The sequence below is a fragment of the Neopsephotus bourkii genome, unplaced genomic scaffold (genome assembly GCF_033783945.1).
Source record: "Neopsephotus bourkii isolate Nb327-2 ecotype Australia unplaced genomic scaffold, CSIRO-AGI_Nbou_v1 NB_1474, whole genome shotgun sequence".
NCBI classification, from domain to species: Eukaryota; Metazoa; Chordata; class Aves; order Psittaciformes; family Psittacidae; genus Neopsephotus; species Neopsephotus bourkii.
This window is the reverse complement of record NW_026901950.1, coordinates 108,060-127,526: the sequence shown is the minus strand read 5'-3', so window position 1 is coordinate 127,526 and position 19,467 is coordinate 108,060. Positions and strand designations below refer to the sequence as shown.

Here is a 19,467-nt window from a genome sequence, read left to right as displayed (position 1 = left end):
CAGAAGGATTTCACCTGCCCTGAGGGACTGGGTGTTTGGGCTTCCTTCATCAAACATGAGCCAGGACACCAAGACTCCATGCCTGGGGTAGCTTCGAGGACTTGTATTGAGAGGGGGCTGTCTCTTGGCTTCTCAGGAAGCCCTGCTGGTACCCTGGACTGCACAAGCTTGATACCATCAGAATTGCTGGTAACTGAGGTCTACCTGGAGGAGTTAAAATATGTGACTTAAACAGGACTTCTCGTATTTTTACATTTGGGGATAAGGATTTAGGAGGGCTGAGAAACAGAAGCATGTGGACTAATGTCTTTCTATATCCACTGGACTGCTATTTTTCCCTTAATAAATGTCTGTCAGAACCTTTCTGTCCCTCTTTCTTTCCAGTGTGGAAAGAGGTTTCTGTTGGTGCTTCCCCTGCTCCTCCCAGCCTCTCTCCTATTTTGTTATACATTGGAGCTTGTTCTCTGAGAAGCTGTAACTTACAATGGCGTTTATTAAAAGAGTTGTAACATTTTTTAGTAAGAAGTTGTGTTAAATGCCTGAATCTCTTGAAGCTCTGTTCACCTTGTCATGCCTCCTGGCTGGGAGTGTCCAGGGAAAGTAGGGCTCTGCTCCCTGTGTGTCTCAGAGGGAAGCCGGCCCTTCTCCCCATTCCTGCTGGGAGGCTGGGGTAAGTGGATGTGGTGAGCAAGCTGGAGAGGCAGCACTGGCTGGGTTTCACTTGCTGAAAGCCTGGGGGAGGTTTCACTCTGCTGGGTATTCCCAGCCCAGAGAAGAATGTCATTGTTTGTGGCTTGTCTTTCCCCCTGGTCTCACGCAGATGTCTTTTCCCCACCTGAGCTCCAGCAGGTCTCAGTGCAGCAGCAGGAGTTTGTCTGTATGGTTTTCTGTGAAGTCCTGACGTAGGTGCTGGTGTTTGGGGGCATAGGATACTGTTTTGGGGTCAGATAGGGGGGCCAGCAGGAATCAAAAAGTCTCAAAGTGGTTTGGGTTGGAAGGGACCTTAAAGCTCATCCAGTTCCAACCCCCTGCCACAGGCAGGGACCCCTTCCACTGGAGCAGCTTGCTCCAAGCCCCGTGCAACCTGACCTTGAACACTGCCAGGGATGGGGCAGCCACAGCTTCTCTGGGCACCCTGTGCCAGCGCCTCAGCACCCTCACAGGGAAGAACTTCTGCCTAAGATCTTATCTCAGTGTCCCCTCTGTCAGGTTAAAGCCATTCCCCCTTGTCCTGTTCCCTACAGGCCCTTGTCCCAAGCCCCTCTCCAGGTTTCCTGTAGCCCCTTTAGGCACTGGAGCTGCTCTAAGGTCTCCCCTTCAGGAGCCTTCTCTCCTCCAGGCTGCCCCAGCCCAGCTCTCTCAGCCTGGCTCCAGAGCAGAGCTGCTCCAGCCCTTGCAGCATCTCCGTGGCCTCCTCTCAACTCCCTCCAACAGCTCCACGTCCCTCTTGTGCTGCTGCCCCAGAGCTGGGCACAGGACTGCAGGGGGGGTCTCCCCACAGTGCAGTGGAGGGGCAGAATCCCCTCCCTAATCTGCTGCTCACACACTGGGGGTGCAGCCCAGCACACAGAGAGGATCTGGGCTCAAGCACACACTGAAGCTGGGTCATGGGGAGCTTCTCATCACCCAACACCCCAAGTCCTCCTCAGGGCCGCTCCATCCTGTCTCCCGCAGCCTGTGTTTGTGATGAGGATTGCCCCAACCCATGTGTGGGACCTTGGCCTTGTTGAATTTCACGAGGTTTGTGTGGTCGAGCAAAAAAAAATAAAGCCAATCCCAATCTTGCCGATACTTCACCCAAATGTGGTTAAGGTTTGGGAGTGAGGGGGTGTCCTGCTCTCCTCTGTGGCTCTGAAGGTGGCTCATGCAGCAAGAGGCCCTGGCAATGTGTGGTCACAGGACAGCAGGACCGGGGCTGAAGATGCTGTGTACTGTGTGTGTGTGTGTCCTGCATGCACTGCTGCTGCCTCACCCAGGGCCTTTCTGGTGACGATCCCACGCCTGGGCCCAGCTGGGGTGTGATAAGGCCCCATGCCAGCCCCCAGCAGTCCCCACAGTGGGGAGAAGCATGAGGTACAGCAGGACATTGCAGTGCTGGGGCTTACTTTGTGTTTGACAACTCCATCCCCTGGTAATGAAGGGAGGTGGGCAGCTCCAGCCTGGGGTCTGTGGTGCCAGGCTCTCCCAGGCACAGCTCCAGGAGGATGCCCCTCATGGGCTTTCCCAGCTCTGAGGGAGATGCTGTGCCACGGGAGGGAGCACTCATCCATCCTGCTGCAGAAGCAACAGCAGCACAGGAGGACTGGATTTAACACTTTATTTGAAATAAGTTTTGTTACAAAACAGGATTTTTTGTTATTATTAAAATACATAGAAACATCTAATCTTAAAAAAGGCTAGATTTATTATTCCCTTTTTTGCTTTTTTTTTTCTAATAGGATATGCTGTGGAAGAGCAAGAGGAGGGGAGCCAGTAGGAAGGAACATTAGTGCAGCCAGTTGGGTATATGCAACAGGAGAAAGCATACCCAAGAGTGAGTGCTCATTGTCGGAGGGGCAATGCCACCTCCTCCCATACCCCTGCCAGCCTCCATCCCCATAAGTAAAGCAAACAGTTTTTGGGCTGGAGGGGTTTTTTGTTTGTTTTCTGCTTGTTTTGCATTCCAAGACCATGTAAACAGGGTATAAATATTTCAAACACTTTCATCTTGACCACGCTGTGATCGCTCTTGACAAGACAACTGGTAAAGAACTTTACAATAGCTTCATTTGAGACTGCTAAACCCACCCTGGCGCTGTGTACCACTGTGCCAGGGCAGCACCAGCACCACGGGCAATGGCAGCTTGGCTCATCCAGGCATCAGGGTGCCGCCATGCAACAACAGGCCTTGGGAAATCTTCAGGGAAAGAAGCTTCTGGGATTTGTTTTCTAGCTTAAAATAGAGGAAGCACTGCTCTGCAAGACATGAGGCAGTTCCCCTGATGCAGGCCCAGGCTGGGCCCTCAGAGCCATTTCCAGAAGCTCCCCTGGCTCTGAGCATCCTCTCCAGCCAGGTAACTAGAAAAAAAAGCTGGAGAGATGGAGGGAGCACCCAGGAGCTCCCACTTGGACTAAAAACATCCATCCAGTGACAATGAAAGGTCACAGAACTGAGGGTCTGAGGGGGCAGATTCCTGCCCAGCACCGCTGTCCCCACCCTGTGATGGGGGTCTGGCTGCTGGGAGATGCTGGCACTGTGCTGCTCATGTGAGAGGTGCTGTCACCCTCACATCGAGTCCTGTTGGGCAAGGGAACAGCACCAAAGCCTTCATGTCTCTGAGCAGCCGGGTCTCAGTAGTGACATGAGGGGCCCAGTCCTGCAGCAGGTTTGGTGCCGAGGCTGGCACTTGTCACAGTGGCACAGGCCTCAGCTTCCCTGCAGGAAGAGAAGTGTGGGTCACAGGGGGTATGGCCATTGCACCCTGGCCCCATTGGCAGCACTCCAGCAGATGCTGCATTGCACCGGTCCCACAAGCACCCCATGAGCACCCTGCAAGCGGCAGAGCCCGGCGCCCCTGCCCTGTGCGAGGCCAAGCAGAGCCCTCCACCGGCTCCCGGCCGCAGGCACTCACCTGGCAGCCACGGCTGCCCCTAATTCAGGCTGAAATTGAAGGGAGAAAGGTTCAGCCCATGGGCAGCCCAGGCTGCAGCTGCACAGTGGTGCGCTCGTGGGGAAGTGATAACCAAGCTTCCCGTGGCTAATTAGCAAACAGATAACGAGCTGATCACAAATCAGCTACCTCCCCACCACTGGCTTTGCCTGCCTGTGCTTGGCTGGGAGGAGGCTGGGGGCAGGTGCCTGTGATGGTGATGGGGGGGCTCTGGCAGGGTACCTGGGGTGTGGAGCAGAGCTGAGGTGTCCCACCACCCACCTGAGGGCTGGAGCTTCCTGCGGATGGAGGCGGCACGGCCAGAGAGGTGCCCCAGGCTGGGGGACATGTGGGCCCGGCCAAGGGGTGCTGCGGTCCCCGGAGAGTCACCCTGGGGGGAGACAAAGGGGTACGGCCCCAGGGTCAGCCCGTGCCAGTCCTCAGAGTGAAAGAACAGGGATGGGCTTATGGGCAACGTGGTGTCCAACTGTGCTCTGGGGGTACCATGGGGCTGCTGTAAAACTGTGCTTGGAAGAGCCGAAGTGGCAGCACTGGCCAGATACCACTGCTTAGGGACAGTCTGTGCCCCACACAATGATGATCCCCAGTGGAGGGGACCCAACAGCAAACAGCCCTGGGACCCATATGGGTGCAAAACAGAAGGACCCCCCCCACATACACACACAGGGGTGAGAAGGAAGAGGAGGGGCAGCCCCTGGTTTACCTCCAGCTGCTCCTGGCTGGGCCAGGAGCCCAGCTCAGCCTTGCGGGAGACAGGACCCAGCTCCACAGAGCGAACCCTCTCGGCAAACTTGAGGGAGCAGAGTGTCTCACTGGTGTTCTTCTCAGCAGGGGACACCTGTGCACAGGCAGGAGCAGGCAGTCACTCCAGCAGCTGCCTGCACCCCCAGGGCTGCCCTCCCACCCCGGACAACACACTGCGCCATGTCCTGGACTGGTGCTATTATTAACCCGCTGCTCCCAGGATAGCCCCGTCCAGTGTCTGACCCAGTCAGATCCCCTGTCACCAACTGCCCTGGCGTGAGGGACAGCCAGGAAAAGCTGCAGCAGGTGGCAGGAGGCAATCACAGGGCAAGGATGGAGGAGCTGCCAGAGCCCAGCATCCTCCAGTGGGAGACAGGACGGGCAGATGTCAACATGCAAAGACATGGTGTGCATAGAGCCAGCAACCATGTGCAGGCAGGGAGGGCAGGAGTTCATCTTCCAAGTTCATCCCCCATCCCTTGGCCTCGTCTGGGGTGCAGAGACAGCAACAGAGCTTCCCCTGGCCCCATGACTGCAGACCCCATGGAAAAGCCTGGTCCCTCTTCAGCCTCCAGCATCCCTACTGCCTCCTGCAGCACGAGGACCAAACCCATCCCCAGACCCCATACTGCTACCGACAGGCACCGGGAGCCCAGCCCCACCTGGACCATCATGAGGGTCTTGCTGTCGCCGCTGAGCGAGTCCTGCAGCAGGTAGGTCAGCTTGGAGTTGCGGAAGGGCACGTGTCCCTGCCGGGAGCGCAGGGCATAGATGACGTCCCCCAGCGCAGAGAGGGACTTGTTGATGTGCTGTGCCTCGCGGAGCCGGCTGCCCTCTGCACCCGACCGCCCCACACGCTCCGACCCTGCCAGGTCTACCAGGTTCAGCTTCCCTGGGGACACAAACAAGTGGCCATGGCTGTCATCAGCCCCACACACCCCCTCGGCACCCAATGCCCTGGTGAGGGGCTTGCTCCGGGACCCACCTGTGGTACGCAGCCCTGTGCTGCGGTCGAGCCCGCGGACGGTGATGATGAGGAGGGCATGGGAGCGGGAGCTGTGCTTGTTCAAGTTAGTGCATTCTGTTGCACAGCTGACATGGCCAAACTTGAAGACCTGGGGGAATCCAGGGAGATGGGATGGAGTGGGGGGTGGGTGAGGTCAAATTTGCCCCAAACTCACCACAAATCCCCTGTAACCCGGGCAACAGCCCCCCACAAGGTGCCTGGTCTATTGGGATGATGACTGCTGTCAGGTCTCATCCTGGTTGATGCAGGAAAGGCAGAGGGTGACAGGCAGGGCTCTGTGGTGACAGCTGGTATCCTGCTAATCCTCTAGGAGCCACCTGCCCCCCACACTTTTATTTTTAACCCCTTGCAGGTCACCCCAAGGGACAGCGACCATTACATCACACCCAGGGACCTATTTTAATCTTTGTTGCTCTCCAGTGTTTCAGAAATACTCCCAAACAGGGGGGCCACACATCACAGAACCCCCCAATGGTTGCCCCATCCCTGGCAGTGTTCAAGGCCAGGTTGGACGTGGCTTGGAGCAACCTGGTCTAGTGGAAGGTGTCTCTACTTGTGGCAGGGGATTGGAGCTGGATTAGCTTTAGGGTTCCTTCCAACCCAAACCAGTCTGTGACTGTGATTGTGCCCTTGTGCCTCCTCCCACGCCCCTTCACTTTGTTGATGTCCTCCACACTTTGCACCCTGAACTTGGTCAGCCCCAGCACATAGAGCTGCCTGATGCCATCAGGACACAGCTTGATCTCCAGCTTCTCCTTTAGCTCCTTCCCCAGCAGGTCCTTGGGTGAAGGGGTATCCATTATAGCCATTACCATCCCGGGGGAGTGACTAGTGCTGGGCCCCCTCCAGCACACAACCCCTCATTGCACAGAGCTGTTTGCCCAGGCTGCCAGATCAGCTGGATCCTTCCAGGATGCTGCACATCCCAGTCACAGCCCATGGCTCTTGACTCCCCATGTGCCCAACTACCACCCAACCCAGACCTAGTACTTATTGCCATCCCCATTATCCATATGGCTGAATTCCCAGCCTCCTCCAGGCACCTCCTGCCTGCAGCTGGGCTGGGGAGCAAAAGATTTCTCATTCTCCCAGTTCATTATTTCTAATTTTAACATCTGGGGGGGGGTGAAGGGGCAGGGAGGAGAGGGGGATGCCCTGACCACCGCATCAGTGCCTGGGAGTGATGGGAGGGCTGGGAGGAGTAGCAGAGTTGGGGAGAGCGTTTGGAAGGGCAGTGCAAAACCTCCCTAGCCTGCCCCTGCACAGGTAAATACAGAGTCCTGGGTTTAGCTGTGCAGTCATTTTTTGTCTTCTGTAGCTGGTGCAGTGCTGTGTGGGGTGATGACAAGGTGAGTTTTGGTGGCCGTTAGGGCTTTCTGCCCTGCTCGTGCCTGAGGGAGTATTGTAGATGTCGGGAGGACTGAGACTGTGGCATGTCCCAGTCTGCCGGTTTGCCCCGCACGTCTGAGGAGGAGCTGGGGGTCACGCTGGTTGGTCAGTGGGTTTGCTGGTGTTCTGATTGTTTGGGGTGGTATTGTGGGGGACTCTTTTCCCCTATTTCTCTTATCGTTGTTGGGGTAGGGTGGTGAGAGTGGGGAAGGGGTGGGAGCCAAGGGAGGGGGGGGATGCGAAGCCAGGCAAATTCACCTCCATCGTGTAGGTTTTCCCTGCCCCTGTCTGCCCATAGGCGAAGATGCAGACGTTGTAGCCATCGATGCAGGAAGTGACCAGGGCTTGAACCTCCTGAAAGACCTGGAGGGGCACCGGGGATGTCAGAAGAAGGTGGCTGTATCTCACCCATCACAAGGGCAGCATGGACAGCAGCACCCACCTCCTCCTGTGATGCTTGTGGGGGGAAGACCTTATCCAGCTCGAAGGACACCAGCTTCCCCTTGTGCAGGAGGTGCAGGACAGCGTCATCGTCGGCGTCAAAGGTTACCGCGTTGGCTGCTTCTGCACCCTCGCCATCCTCCTTTGTAATGGGGCGGACCCGCCCAAAAACACGGATGTTTCCTTGGAGAAGGAGAGGGATGCAGGGATGGTGTCAGCCCCATCGCATTCTGCTGCCACCCCCCTCACCATCAAACACTGGGCAGGCTGAGTGCTGCCGACCAATGCAGCTCATCGCCAACCCTAAGAGGGACCTCATGGTGCTGGGGCGCAGTGGGGTGGTGCTCCCCTGTCCCCCCCTCAGGGACATGCTCTCCTGTGATGGGACACACACCTTTGAGCTGCAACATCTCATTGTGGCACTTCTTGTGGATCTGCAGCTCGTGGCGGTACTTGCACAGCAGCTCCTAGTTGGTGCTGTGCACCTCCTCGATGGCCTGGCTGATCTGGGGGGGATGGAGACCAGTGGCTCAGTGACACCCCCCCCCCCTTCCCCCAGCATCTCCACTGGCATGGGGTGGTAGCCCTGGGGATGGGAAGGTCTCACCATGGCCCTGGCGCTCCGCAGGGTTTCCTGGAGGAGCAGGGGGAAGTCTCAGACCTGCTGCTTCAGGCTGTTGTAGTTGTGGGTGAGGGTGCGCAGTGCTGGCTGCATCGTCAGAAAGTTGGTCCAGATGCCTGCAGGCATGAGGCAGGGGGTGGGGCATGTGGCACAACACCCCAGCAATGGCTCACCTGCGAGGTTCTCGTGCACTGCCTTCATCTCCGCTTGGGCATGGGAAAACGCCTCCTCAATGGCATGGTTCTCCTCCTCCTCCATCACCTGCGTATCCTCCAGCCTCTGCCCATGGGCTTGCTCCAGCTCAGCTTCGTACATCGTGATCTGGGTGGGAGAGGAGCAAGGAGGGTGATGTGAGCTATGACCACCCACTACCACACCGCAGTACATGGAGCCAGGCTGGGTGGTTTCTGAGCTGAGCTTCTGTCTGCTGGGAGCTCTGCAGCTGTTGCTCCAATTCCTTCAGCACCTGCCTCTGCACCCCCCACCTGCTCCTGCAGGTACTGGTTTAGGGACTGGCTCTTGCACAGGGCTTATTTGGCCTTGGCTGATTCCACCTCCACCATCTTGATGGTGTACTGTGTGGGAAAAGTACCTTGAGATTGGGTATACTGGGAATGAAGAACCCAAGGATGCAGCTGTGGCTCATTTGTGAAATCATCATGCTGTGCTGACGTGCACAGGGATGGGTGACACTTTCAGGACACTCACTAGGCACCAATAGGTGCCAGTCTAGCTGTCCTTGCCCAGCCAGGAGACATGGATCAGAGGGATATGGATCAGATGCTCTGAGGGCTGGAGCAGCTCTGCTCTGGAGAAAGGCTGAGAGACCTGGGCTTGTTCATCCTGGAGAAGAGAAGGCTCTGGGGAGACCTTAGTGCAGCTTCCAGTGCCTGACAAGGGCTGACAAGAAAGCTGGAGAGGGCCTTTGGACAAGGGCTGTAGGGACAGGACAAGGGGGAATGGCTTTTAACCTGACAGAAGGGAAACTGAGATGAACTCTTAAGCAGAAGATCTTTCCTTTGAGGGTGGTGAGGCACTGGCACAGGTTGCCCAGAGAAGCTGTGGCTGCCCCATCCCTGGCAGTGTTCAAGGTCAGGTTGGATGGGGCTTGGAGCAACCTGGTTTAGTGGAAGGTGTTCCTGCTTGTGGCAGGGGATTGGAACTGGTTGAGCTTTAGGGTCCCTTCTGACCCAAACCAGTCTGGGATTCTGAGATTCTGTGATTCTATGGAGAGCCCCTTAGTGCTCACCTTTATCTGCTGGGGCTGGGACTTGAGGCTGGCGATGGTCTCCTGGCTGTCCCTCAGCCGCCGGCTAAGCCGCTCCTCCTCCTCGGCTTTCTCCGCCAGGGAGTCCTTGAGCCGCAGCTCCACCTCGGCCAAGCGGTTCGTCTTCTGCTGCACCTCCAGCTCCAGCTCCCCCAGCTTGGCCCGCGCCTCCTCCGCCTCCCGCTGAAGCTGGGACAGCCGCTCCTGCAGCCCCGCGTTCTCCTGGCCCCAAACAGCACAGACAAGGCCACGTCACCCATGGGTGCCCATCACCCTGCCGCGAAGGCACCACCACCAGCCACTCACCTGGAGGTGAGCGCAGTCCTGGCACGGTGTCTGCTGCTGCTGCCGCAGCTCCCGCAGCTCCCCCTCGCACACCTTCACCTCCTGACGCAGGCGCTCGTTCTCAGCCACAAGCAGGTCCCGGTGCTTCTCCACATCCGTGCTGCCCTGCAACGGGGCAGTGGAGCGGGAGCTCAATGCACCCTGTGGAGCATCCCCCAGCCTGCAGCACCCCCCAGCCTGCAGCACCCCCCAGCCTGCAGCATCCCCCAGCCTGCAGCACCCCCCAGCCTGCAGCACCCCCAGCCTGCAGCATCCCCCCGCCTGCAGCACCCCCCAGCCTGCAGCACCCCCCAGCCTGCAGCATCCCCCAGCCTGCCATGCTCAGGGAACCCCAGCCTGCTGCACCCCGGGAAGACCTCATCTGCACACAGGAGACCCCCCCCCAGCCTACTGCATGGATAAATCCCTCCACCTTGCTGCCCCCAGGGAACCCCCAGCTCCTCCATCAGGGGAGCCCCAACCTTCCATGTCAGAGCCCCCAGAGAATCAGTCACTTCCCATTGCAGGGTGACAGTACTGGAGGGGGTAGCCTTGTCTGCGCGACAGCCACCAGTTGTGACATTGCATTGGACAGAAGATCCCACAGACTCCCACCCCTCACTGTCCTTCTCAGCTTGCAGGGTCTGAACTGCAACCTTGGCGAGGTTTCAATCCTCCTGGGCCCTCCCCACATCCCTCAGGGCAGGGGCGGCTCAGCCCCAGTGTGGTGGCAGCTCACCAGCTCCGAGCGCAGCCGCCCGATCTCCTGCGCCTGCTCCAGGAGCTTTGCCTTCAGAGCTTCAACCTGTCAACACAGGCAGGGTTAACCGGGAGGCACCTCAGCAGCTTTCGGAGGAGACCCCGTGGTGCCGCGCCGGCCACCAGTCTGGCTCGCACTTTTGTTATGCCTTAATTTTCCACCTTGCTCTGAGCGCCTGATTCACATGAGCTGATGAAAACGAGCCTTAATGAAAGGCCTGCTTCGACCTTGTTTGACCATGTGTGTAATTTGTCCACGTTGAGCATTAACAGAAACCATTATTAAAGAAAGAAAAAAAAAAAGCAAGCAGCGTCTTTGGAGAAGGAAGAAAACAAACCTATCCATAATTGTGCTTCGAGAGCCTGGAGCACCCGTCCTGCAACGCAGCTCCATTTTGCCTTCTCTATTTTTCTTTCTAGGAAAGTTATCTCTGGAGAAAGAGGAAGCAGGAACCCTTCCAGAAGTCCCCACGTCTGAGTCTGACAGGAGGATGCTCCCCAGCAAACCCCTCACTTGGACACGGCAGACTGCTGCTCCATCCCAACAACCGGCCTCCATGGACCATCATTTAGGAATGCCTGATTAATAGGATACTAAATTAGGAACAGTTTCTTCCCCAGAGGGTGCTCAGGCATTGGAACAGGCTGCACATGGCAGTGGTGGAGCCACCATCCCTGGAAGTGTTCACACACCGCATAGATTGGGCCCTCAGTGCCATGGGTCAGTGGTGGCCTTGGCAGTGCTGGGCAATGGTTGGACTTGAAGATCTTAAAGGTCTTTTCCAACCAGGCTGATCCTATGATTCTATGATTCTAATCACGGTGTGGATGTGCTGACGTAGTGCTGCAGCTAATGACAATCAGTTATTAGGGCACACCCTCACAGGGACAGGGGCAGCGCCTGCACCATCAGCAAGGAGCGTGGGTCCTGCGGGAAAGCTCTGTGTGCTCACGGTGACAAGCAGGGGAAGCGAACCGCTCCCTGCGGCACCAGAGGACCCTGACTGTGTGCCGTGTACAGCAGCCTTGCACCCGAGTGGGAAAACCCCATTTCCATGCTCAGGAAGGCAGATTATTAAGGCATTTTTTAGACACACACGCCGGAGCTTGCCCACCGTTCCCTGTGCCAGCAGTACCCCAAAGTACACCTCCATCGCCTACCTGCTCGGGCATCTCCAGCTGCATCCTGCTCTCTGGAGGCGACAGGGATTCCCTGGTAGCTGGATCTGGCTGAAGCCGTGGCCCAGCCATGCCCAGGCTTTGGAAGTTTGGGTCGGCACTTTGCTCTGTGCCGGCTGCTGAACTGGATGGCGCGGGGCCGGATCCTGCCAGTGCTCACGCTTGTGTCATGCAGAGTATGCCAACCAAACGCAGGACAATTACCTCCGCCTTTTTGACACCCGCGGAACAAGCAGAACCTGACTGTAACAGCTTCCACAACAGCCACATGCAAATGCCTTTATGAGCAGCCAGAATTTCTATCTCCCTGAGATGACCCAGGTCCTCACACTGAGGATGCAGTCACGGTGGTGTGGGACGGACCTGAGGAGGGTTCTGGTGATGGCAGCCGAAACGCTGTCCCCTTTGGCAGGTAACTCTATGCCTTCACATTCACTTTCCACCTCCTGACTCTCAAAAGTCACTAAAATTAATCTGCTTCATCAGTCTAATGAACTTGTCCTGCTCTGGGAGGTTGGACGGTGGCCACAGGGCTGTGACCCTGATTCCCTCCTCACCACATCATACCCAAGGAGCCACATGCCCTCACCAGCATCATCCCAGTGTCACCACAACATCAAACAAGGGGCTGCAAGCATCCCGAGGGAGGTGCAGCCAAAGCTGATGAGCACCCAGCTCATCCCCGCGCAATGCTCTGTGAGGTCCCACGCTCCTTCCAAGCATGACCGTCACTAACTGAAAGCCACAGTGCTCCAGCCAAGCCACAGCCTGAAGGTGGGGATCCCAATGGACTCTCTTGTGTTGCCCTGTCGCCACCATACCTGGCCTTGCAGCTGGAGAGACAGGGAAAGCTCGTCATTCTCCCGGGCAGCAAGCTTCTCCTGCAGCCCCAGCAGCTGCTCCTGAAGCCGCAGCTTCTCCTCCTGCAGATGCGCCATGGAGGCCATCACCTTCTGGATCACCGGGAAGGGCCGGGACGCTGGCAGGCTGGCACGTTTCCCACCACAGATCCTCCCTCCTGCAGTGGGAGCAAAGATGGAGCCGCTCAGGACCCGGCTGCCTCCCTGGGGAACAGGATACCAGCTATGGGGAGAATCCCAGGGGCTGCAGTGGAGGTGGGACTGCAGGAAACAGGACTTGCAGCAGTCCCACGGGGAGCAGCGATGTGCCAGGAGGTACATCCTGCATGCCATGGTGCTGACTGTGGGCAGAAGCACCAACAGTGTGAGTCCCTGGAAGAGGGTGGGTTCCAAAGGGTTATGCTGATGCCAGCAGAACATCCTAGGCTGTAATACCAAGTGTCTGTCCAGGCCACCGTGCTGTGACCCAGCCCAATCACATGCCTCCTCACTCAGATAACAACCGCCTTCACCGTGGCTCTGATTCATGCCGGCATCCTCTTTACTGAATGAGCAGGTGCTGGTCAAAAACCAGGATGTGATCATGTTATTAAAGACTGCATCATTAAACACAAACGTAATGGAAGCCAAATTAAAACGAGATGGGTACCCTGCTCAGCCGTGTTGCCTAATCCTCGTGCGTTCAGCTTCCCAGCCTCCTACTATTACTTTAAACATGGTTTTCTGTGCATTAATGGGAACACCGGTGCTGACAGGAGCCAACCTGGCTGTACATCACAGCCTGCCAAATGAATCCCTAAATGACTTGGTAGTTCCCAAGAAGAAATGAGCTGGCCTGACTCATTCCCAATGTGGGGATGAGGCACTGCAGCGGGCAGAGTGGCGGCCAGGATCCTGGCTGCCCGGCACCCTTCACTGCTTGCCATGGATTTCAGCTGCTGCCACCAGAAACCTTAAGGTTTTCAAGGCAGGAGGTGATGCTGGGAACTGCTTTGCTACCTGCAGGAAGATGCTGGGTGCTTCATAGGAAACCTCCTCAATACAAGAAGCAAGACTTTCTCTGTCTGTGAATCAGACTTGCTGCCTTTCAAAGGAGTTAAAGAGCCAGCAGAGGGGACAGAAAATTAAACCCTGGCACCGAACCATGACTCTGCTGTCAACTATATGCCATGGGACTTACCCGGCAATGTCTGTGGAAGCGATTGCTGGGGTTTGTGTCCCTGACTTGGGCTGAACATCCTCAAAGTGTGACAACAGACACCAGCTGCTTTGTCCACAACAAAAGCTCAGCCCAGCTCAGGCAGAGGACTGCGATGTTCCCTTTGAACCCAGCACACACAAAACCTACCCTGATACTTCTAAAGTTAACAGGAATGCCAGCTGTCACCCCCTGGGGAACGTGCAGGGGTAAAACAAGATTACAGGAGGCACAAGGGCTCTGCACGCATCATCCACCCTCATCCCAAACCTGGGATGGAAGGCAGAGCCAGGTTCAAAGCCACAACACCCAGCTTCAAGTCAAACTGCCAAGCAGGGGTGATCCTGCACGGATAACATGCTCCTCCTTCCTCTAACACCTTCCTCCTGTGAGAGCATCCTAGGGAGAGGAGCTGCTAGACAGATTCTCCAGCCCCAGCATTACATTTTCCTTCAGAGGAGGGAGGTTTTGCTGGTGCTCACCAGCTCTGTTCACCCTGTTAAATAATTCATCGGTGGCCTGGTGCCACCTGGCAGTTGGCTAGTGTTTGATTTCTACCAACATCCAATATCTCCCCAGTTCAAAAGGGGAGAGGTCCTCCTGGTACCTGCTGGCAGGTTCCCTGCACCCATCCCATCCCATTCCATCCCTCCTCCCGAGTGCCCACCACTGCATCCCCGCTTCCCCCTCACCTGTTTTCTCCAGGTCCATGGTGGAGGCTGCCTGCCCTGGGGTGGCTGCTGCCTGTGTGCAGGGAGATGCCAGCAGCTCCTTGGAGGCCAGTGTCGGGGCCCAGGGCTGACGTTTCTCCCGCTGCTGCTCTGATGCCTCCTGCACGGCCTGTGTCCATGGGAAGAAACAGCATGGGGAGCTGAGATGCAGCAGCTGTGCACAACATGGATCTGGCAGCGGCATCTTGCCAGGCTGGCCAGGAGGAGAGAGCAAGGAGGACATTGCAGAGGACAGGCTGAGAAAGCTGAAGCTGTTCAGCCTGGAGAAGAGAAGACCGTGGAGACCTCATAGCAGCCTTCCAGTATCTGAAGGTGCCTACTAGGATGCTGGAGAGGGACTCTTCATCAGGGACTGTAGCAATAAGACAAGGGGGAATGGCTTTAACCTGACAGAGGGTAGATTGCAATGAGATCTTAGGCAGAAGCTCTTCCCTGTGAGGCCCTGGTGATGAGGCCCTGGCACAGGGTGCCCAGAGAAGCTGTGGCTGCCCCATCCCTGGCAGTGTTCAAGGCCAGGTTGGACACAGGGGCTTGGAGCAACCTGCTCTAGTGGAAGGGGTCCCTGTCTGTCGCAGGGGTTGGAACTGGATGAGCTTGAAGGTCCCTTCCAACACAAACCAGTGTGGGATTGTGTGACAGGACAGGAGAGCCTGGGGAAACCCTCCCTCCAAGGGATTTCAGTGTTGAGAAGCTGCTGTGATGGACTTACAATGTTTCTTTCAGTTATCCCCACAAACGTCTTCTTCCCTCAGCTTGCTCATGCAGTTACTCTGATTAGCACCTATTTTTTTCTCTATGGCCTTGAAAAACGCCATACCCTGGCTTGCAGGCAGCGTTGGAGGTGAAGCTGCTTGCTGGTGAGCCATGGCTCAGGTGGGAACACCATGCCCTGTGGGACACAGCACAGCTCAAAAAAAAAATGCAAAGAAACTGAGAAAAAGGGAAAGGAATATACAGAAGATTCCAAATTTCTGTACCTATCGGATGTATCACCAGCTCACAGGGAAAGAAAAATAAACCTGCTTTTTTAATCACTATTTATAAAAGCACAGTAGCACAGGTACCTTTGGAATGCTGAACTGCAGATCAGCCGAGCTCCCGAAGGTGCTCCCTGCCCTGCTCAAACTTATACCTTATCTCAGAGCCTGTGGCCTCATCCTGCAGGCAGGGATGCCAGGAAACCCGCCTCACCCCATCAGATGGATGAGTACTCAGCACATCCAAAGTATCTGAGAGTGATTTGGAACACGCATGTCTGCTGTGCCTCTACCTTTAAGACTCCGGAGGGTTTTGCTGGAGGGAATTTGTCAAGGCTGCTGTGAGATAAGAAGATGTTTTCCTTCTTGTCAAAGAAGGGGAATTTAAATTATTTGCCCGAAGCCCAGGATGAAGTGGTGGCATCAACACCAGTACGCAGTGTCCTGACTCTCCCCTGACACAGCAGCCTTACTCCTCCTTCACCTCGCTGCAAATGCCATCTCAGGATGCTGCATTTTCTTATCTGCCTTGAGCTCTCCTGCCCACATGACCCAGAAGTGACCCAGAAGATGTTATTCTGGGCTGCTCCCCAGCCATTTTTGATGCCTTCCTTCTGGCTTCCTGGAGATACTCCTCTCTCCCCACTCAGGCAGCAGCTTTGCTCCAGGTGCATGACACCGGTATTGGGGCATGACACTGGCTGTGGTAATGGAGAGCTCCCACTGAGGGATGGCCCCACAGGATGTGGGATGTCTTTCCCACCACCCCCAAAATGCCCTCCTCACCTGCAGAGCCAGGCAGAGCCCACGGGGCTTCGGAGTGTCCGGCCAGCTCACGCTGAGGATTTTACGGTGAACCAGGGCAGGCAGCAGAGGAACCTGGGCAGAGGCGTCTGCTCCACTCCCAGCGATGAGCGTGTCCCGCCCAGGACCTGATATGGGGCAAAAAGCATCCCTAGATCAACGTGAGATCCCCAGAGGGACACGGCCTTCAGCCTCACTCAGCAAACTCACCTCTTCCTCCTCGCTGCCACCACCGCACTGGGGTGACACAGGCAGTGCATGAGTCTTATTGAAAATATTAATTATGTTAATTAGAAAAATTAGCCCTTCAGGGGGCGGAGACAACCGGTAATGACAACTCAGGCTGCAGCAACCACTTCTCTGCAGGAGCAGATCTGTCCCTCACTGGGGACATGCCACCCCTGCCCCTCGCCAAGCCTCTCCACTTCCCACAACCCCATCTCGGAAAAGCTGCCAGCGCCACCTTGCATCACCAAAGCCACGCGGATGGACCCTGCCATTACCTCCCTCCACTGCTCCCAAGTATTTCCTTCATTTCTCATGCAGCCAAACCCAAAAGCACACAGGGAAGCAATTCTGAGCTGCACGGAAGGAAAACAGAGCTTGAAGATTTTACCCGTGGCTGTGCCCTCCTTTGCTATGAGAAAACTGGCTGGTGAGGGCTACATCCCAAAGGGAACTGCCTGGGGACACTGTGCCCCTTCCCCATCTGCCACCATCGCAGGCATCCAAATGGCACCTCTGGTAGGCAGGAAGAAAACAACAACCCACAAATGAAACTCCACCAATGCAGGGCTTTTCCCTAAAATCCTGTGGAGGAGCTTGGGCCAGAGGTGGAAGCAGCACCTGGAGGGAGATACGTGCTGATGAAGTCAGACGATTGCGCTGGACTTCTTCCTGCCCTGTAATTAACCATAACATTTCGTACGCGCTGTGACAATCAAATGCTTCCAAAGAGAATGCCCGGATAAAGGTGATGCGACCCTCACCCTGGCATGGGAAGCAACAGCCACCACACAGAGGAACCACTGGAAATCAGTGTTCGGCTGGGCTGGGCACAATGACAGGGAAGAAGCAGCGCACAGATAAGCGGCTGCCAGCACATCGGGCTGGAGAACGCTGAAGCCAACAGCGAAAGAAGTTCAGACAGGGGGTTCCAGCCTCCCCCTCTGCCGAAAACCACCCGTCAAGGCGGCAGGAAGGGCTGCTCCAGACAAACGGCTGCAGGTCGGGGCAAGCAGCCACCCGCCCGCCTTGAAACAGCCCAGAGAGAAAACCTCGACTGAACTCACCTCCGGGCTCCGTGCACCGGGACGGACAAGGAGCCTCCCGAGGAGCCTCCCGAGGAGAAGCGAGGGCCCCGCGTCTCGCTCCGATTTCCTATTTACGTGCTAAATCCTGACGTTTCTCCTCCAGCTTCCCGCTCAGAAGCGCTAGGAGGGAGGTGAAGGCCGCCCTCTCTGCTCACCCCAGAGGCTACCAACGCCTTTGCGCCTGCTTCCGAGTCTCCATTTATCAAATCCCAAGCTTCATCCAGAAAGAAATGTGAAAAATGCAGGCTGGCCTGTTCCCGGCCTCTCCTTCCCCAGGCGTGAGCAAGGGCGTGAGCTGAACTCACCGTCCCGGGGAAGGTCCTTCGTCTTCCAGCAGGCTCTTGCGGATCCCGGATCCCGGGTGGTGCGGGATGTGATCATGGCACGGGGGTCCTGAGCACAGCACCTCTGCGGATAAGCGCAAGGAAGGACATCTCAGCCTGCCTCAGTTCCCAGCCGGGAGAGCCCAGGGGACCGGGCTGGAGCGAACCGCGACGGCAAAGCCGGCCCCGACTCCCGCGGGAAGTTGCATCAATCCCGAGTCCACCCCCCGGGACCCGGGCACTGGAAGCCCCGGGTTCCCTCCGTGCTCCCGGCGGATGTGACATAAACCGTCCCTGTAATTAATGTACTCATTCCTGAAGCCTTCCCAGGCTCCTCCTAACTGCGGACAGGGCGTTATGTATTCATTAACTCCGGGACCGCAGGCAGCCCCGGCCAAGGGCCACTGCCGGGGCCAGGCGGGTACCGCAGCGCGGCGCTGGGACCTGGGGTGCCCCGGAGGCCACACGGACCGCGGGGGCCGCCCCCCGCAGAGGGGGTCCCTCGTCCCCCCAGCTGGCGGCACCCGGGGCGGGGAACGCAGCGGCGCGGTCCCGGTGCCGGTCCCGGTGCACAGAAGGCGCAGCCCCGCCCATCGCCCCCCCCCCCCCAGTCCCGCTACCGGTCCCGCTACCGGTCCCGCTACCGGTCCCGGTACGCAGAGGCCCCGCCCCACTCATTGCCCCGGCGGTCCCGGAGCGGGTCCTGGTCCCGGTCCCGTTGGCACCGCCCGCTGCAGGCTAACGGGGAACCGCGCTCTCGCCGCAGCTCTCAGACAAAGAGAGCCCAGCTCTGCTCCGGTCCAGCCCGGTTCCAACCGCCCCCCTCCTGCCGCTGCCGGTGCCGGTGCCGTGGGGCCACTCACCGAGCGCGACCCAGCCACAGCGGCGGGGCCCTCCGGAGCCAGCCCCAGCCGCGCCCCTCCCTCTCAGGCATTTCGGTAACGGAAACGCCGAGCTCCGCCCCCTTCTCATTGCCATAGAAACCCAGGAGACTCCCCTCAGACGGCGGCTCCCCCCGCACCGGGAGCACGGGGCCCGAGCGGGACGCGAGCCTTGGAGCTCCCGCTGCGTCCCCGGAGCCGCCCCTGCCCCTCGGGAGCTCAGGGTGCCCCGGTCCCCCCTTGTCAGAGCCCGGGGGGGCTCCCGCGGTGTCATTCCCCCTTCTCACCCCGGTCCCGGGGCTCTTCAGGGAGCCCTGGTCTACCCATGCCCTCTTCCGCCCTGCTCAAGTCGGAGCACCTTCCAGCACTGGTGCCGCTGTACCCCAGGCTCCACGTGGCTCTGGGGAGACATTCCATCGGGAAAACCACCCGTTTCCAGCCCGCAGGCATGAGTAAAACAGCGCAGGGTGCCCCTGGACGTCTCCAGAGGGCCTGGCATGGAAAGGCAACAAAAAATTCTGCTTGAAATATACTTTATATACACGTTTTTAGGGTTTGATTTGTATCTACCTGCCTGCCCTGCACATAGCATCAGTATGTTAATGGCTGGTTAGGGTGACACAAGTTACTCATGACTTGCTCATGGTAATTAACTGGCATTACCAGTTATTTCCCACAACAAAACTTGACGTGGCACCGTAGCCGCGGCTGTGTCCCCTTGCTGGTGGCTCACGTCCCCACGGTGGGGTGTGCGGGTGCTGCGGATGTTCAGCGGGGCAGGGTGGGGGTCCCATGGGAGATGCAGTTTTAGTGCCAGCCCTGCAGGCTCTGCTCCCCTCACACATGTGTTCTCCACCTCCTCACTGCTGTGCTGGGAGAGCTTTTCACTCCCCTTGGCCGGGGTTGGAGCAGGATTTTGGCCTTGTGCTTTCATCCCAGCATCTCCCTCTTGGGCATTCTCAGAGACCTCTCCCAGGA

At 57.4% G+C, this 19,467-nt stretch overlaps 2 protein-coding genes across 2 annotated transcripts in view; both read right to left on the bottom strand.

Moving 5' to 3' along the window:
• CIAPIN1 (cytokine induced apoptosis inhibitor 1) overlaps positions 1-13,559 on the bottom strand; it is a 135,845-nt gene extending 122,286 nt beyond the window's left edge. Inside the window, exon 1 of the mRNA XM_061369078.1 lies at positions 13,543-13,559. The gene's annotated coding sequence lies outside the window, so the exon portion shown is untranslated. The remainder of the gene's footprint in view (positions 1-13,542) is intronic.
• On the bottom strand, positions 3,281-17,738 carry KIFC3 (kinesin family member C3). Its single transcript, XM_061369083.1, is given in 22 exon segments — positions 3,281-3,415; positions 3,912-4,020; positions 4,354-4,488; positions 5,057-5,286; positions 5,380-5,509; positions 6,078-6,217; positions 6,826-6,890; positions 6,892-6,937; positions 7,068-7,173; positions 7,253-7,434; positions 7,646-7,757; positions 7,859-7,989; positions 8,047-8,200; positions 8,280-8,354; positions 8,356-8,448; positions 9,123-9,362; positions 9,447-9,590; positions 10,204-10,269; positions 12,224-12,420; positions 14,153-14,300; positions 15,955-16,100; positions 17,591-17,738. Coding segments are annotated over 22 exon segments (2,751 nt in total). The 5' UTR covers positions 17,667-17,738; the 3' UTR covers positions 3,281-3,389.
• Between the last annotated feature and the right edge of the window lie 1,729 nt (positions 17,739-19,467).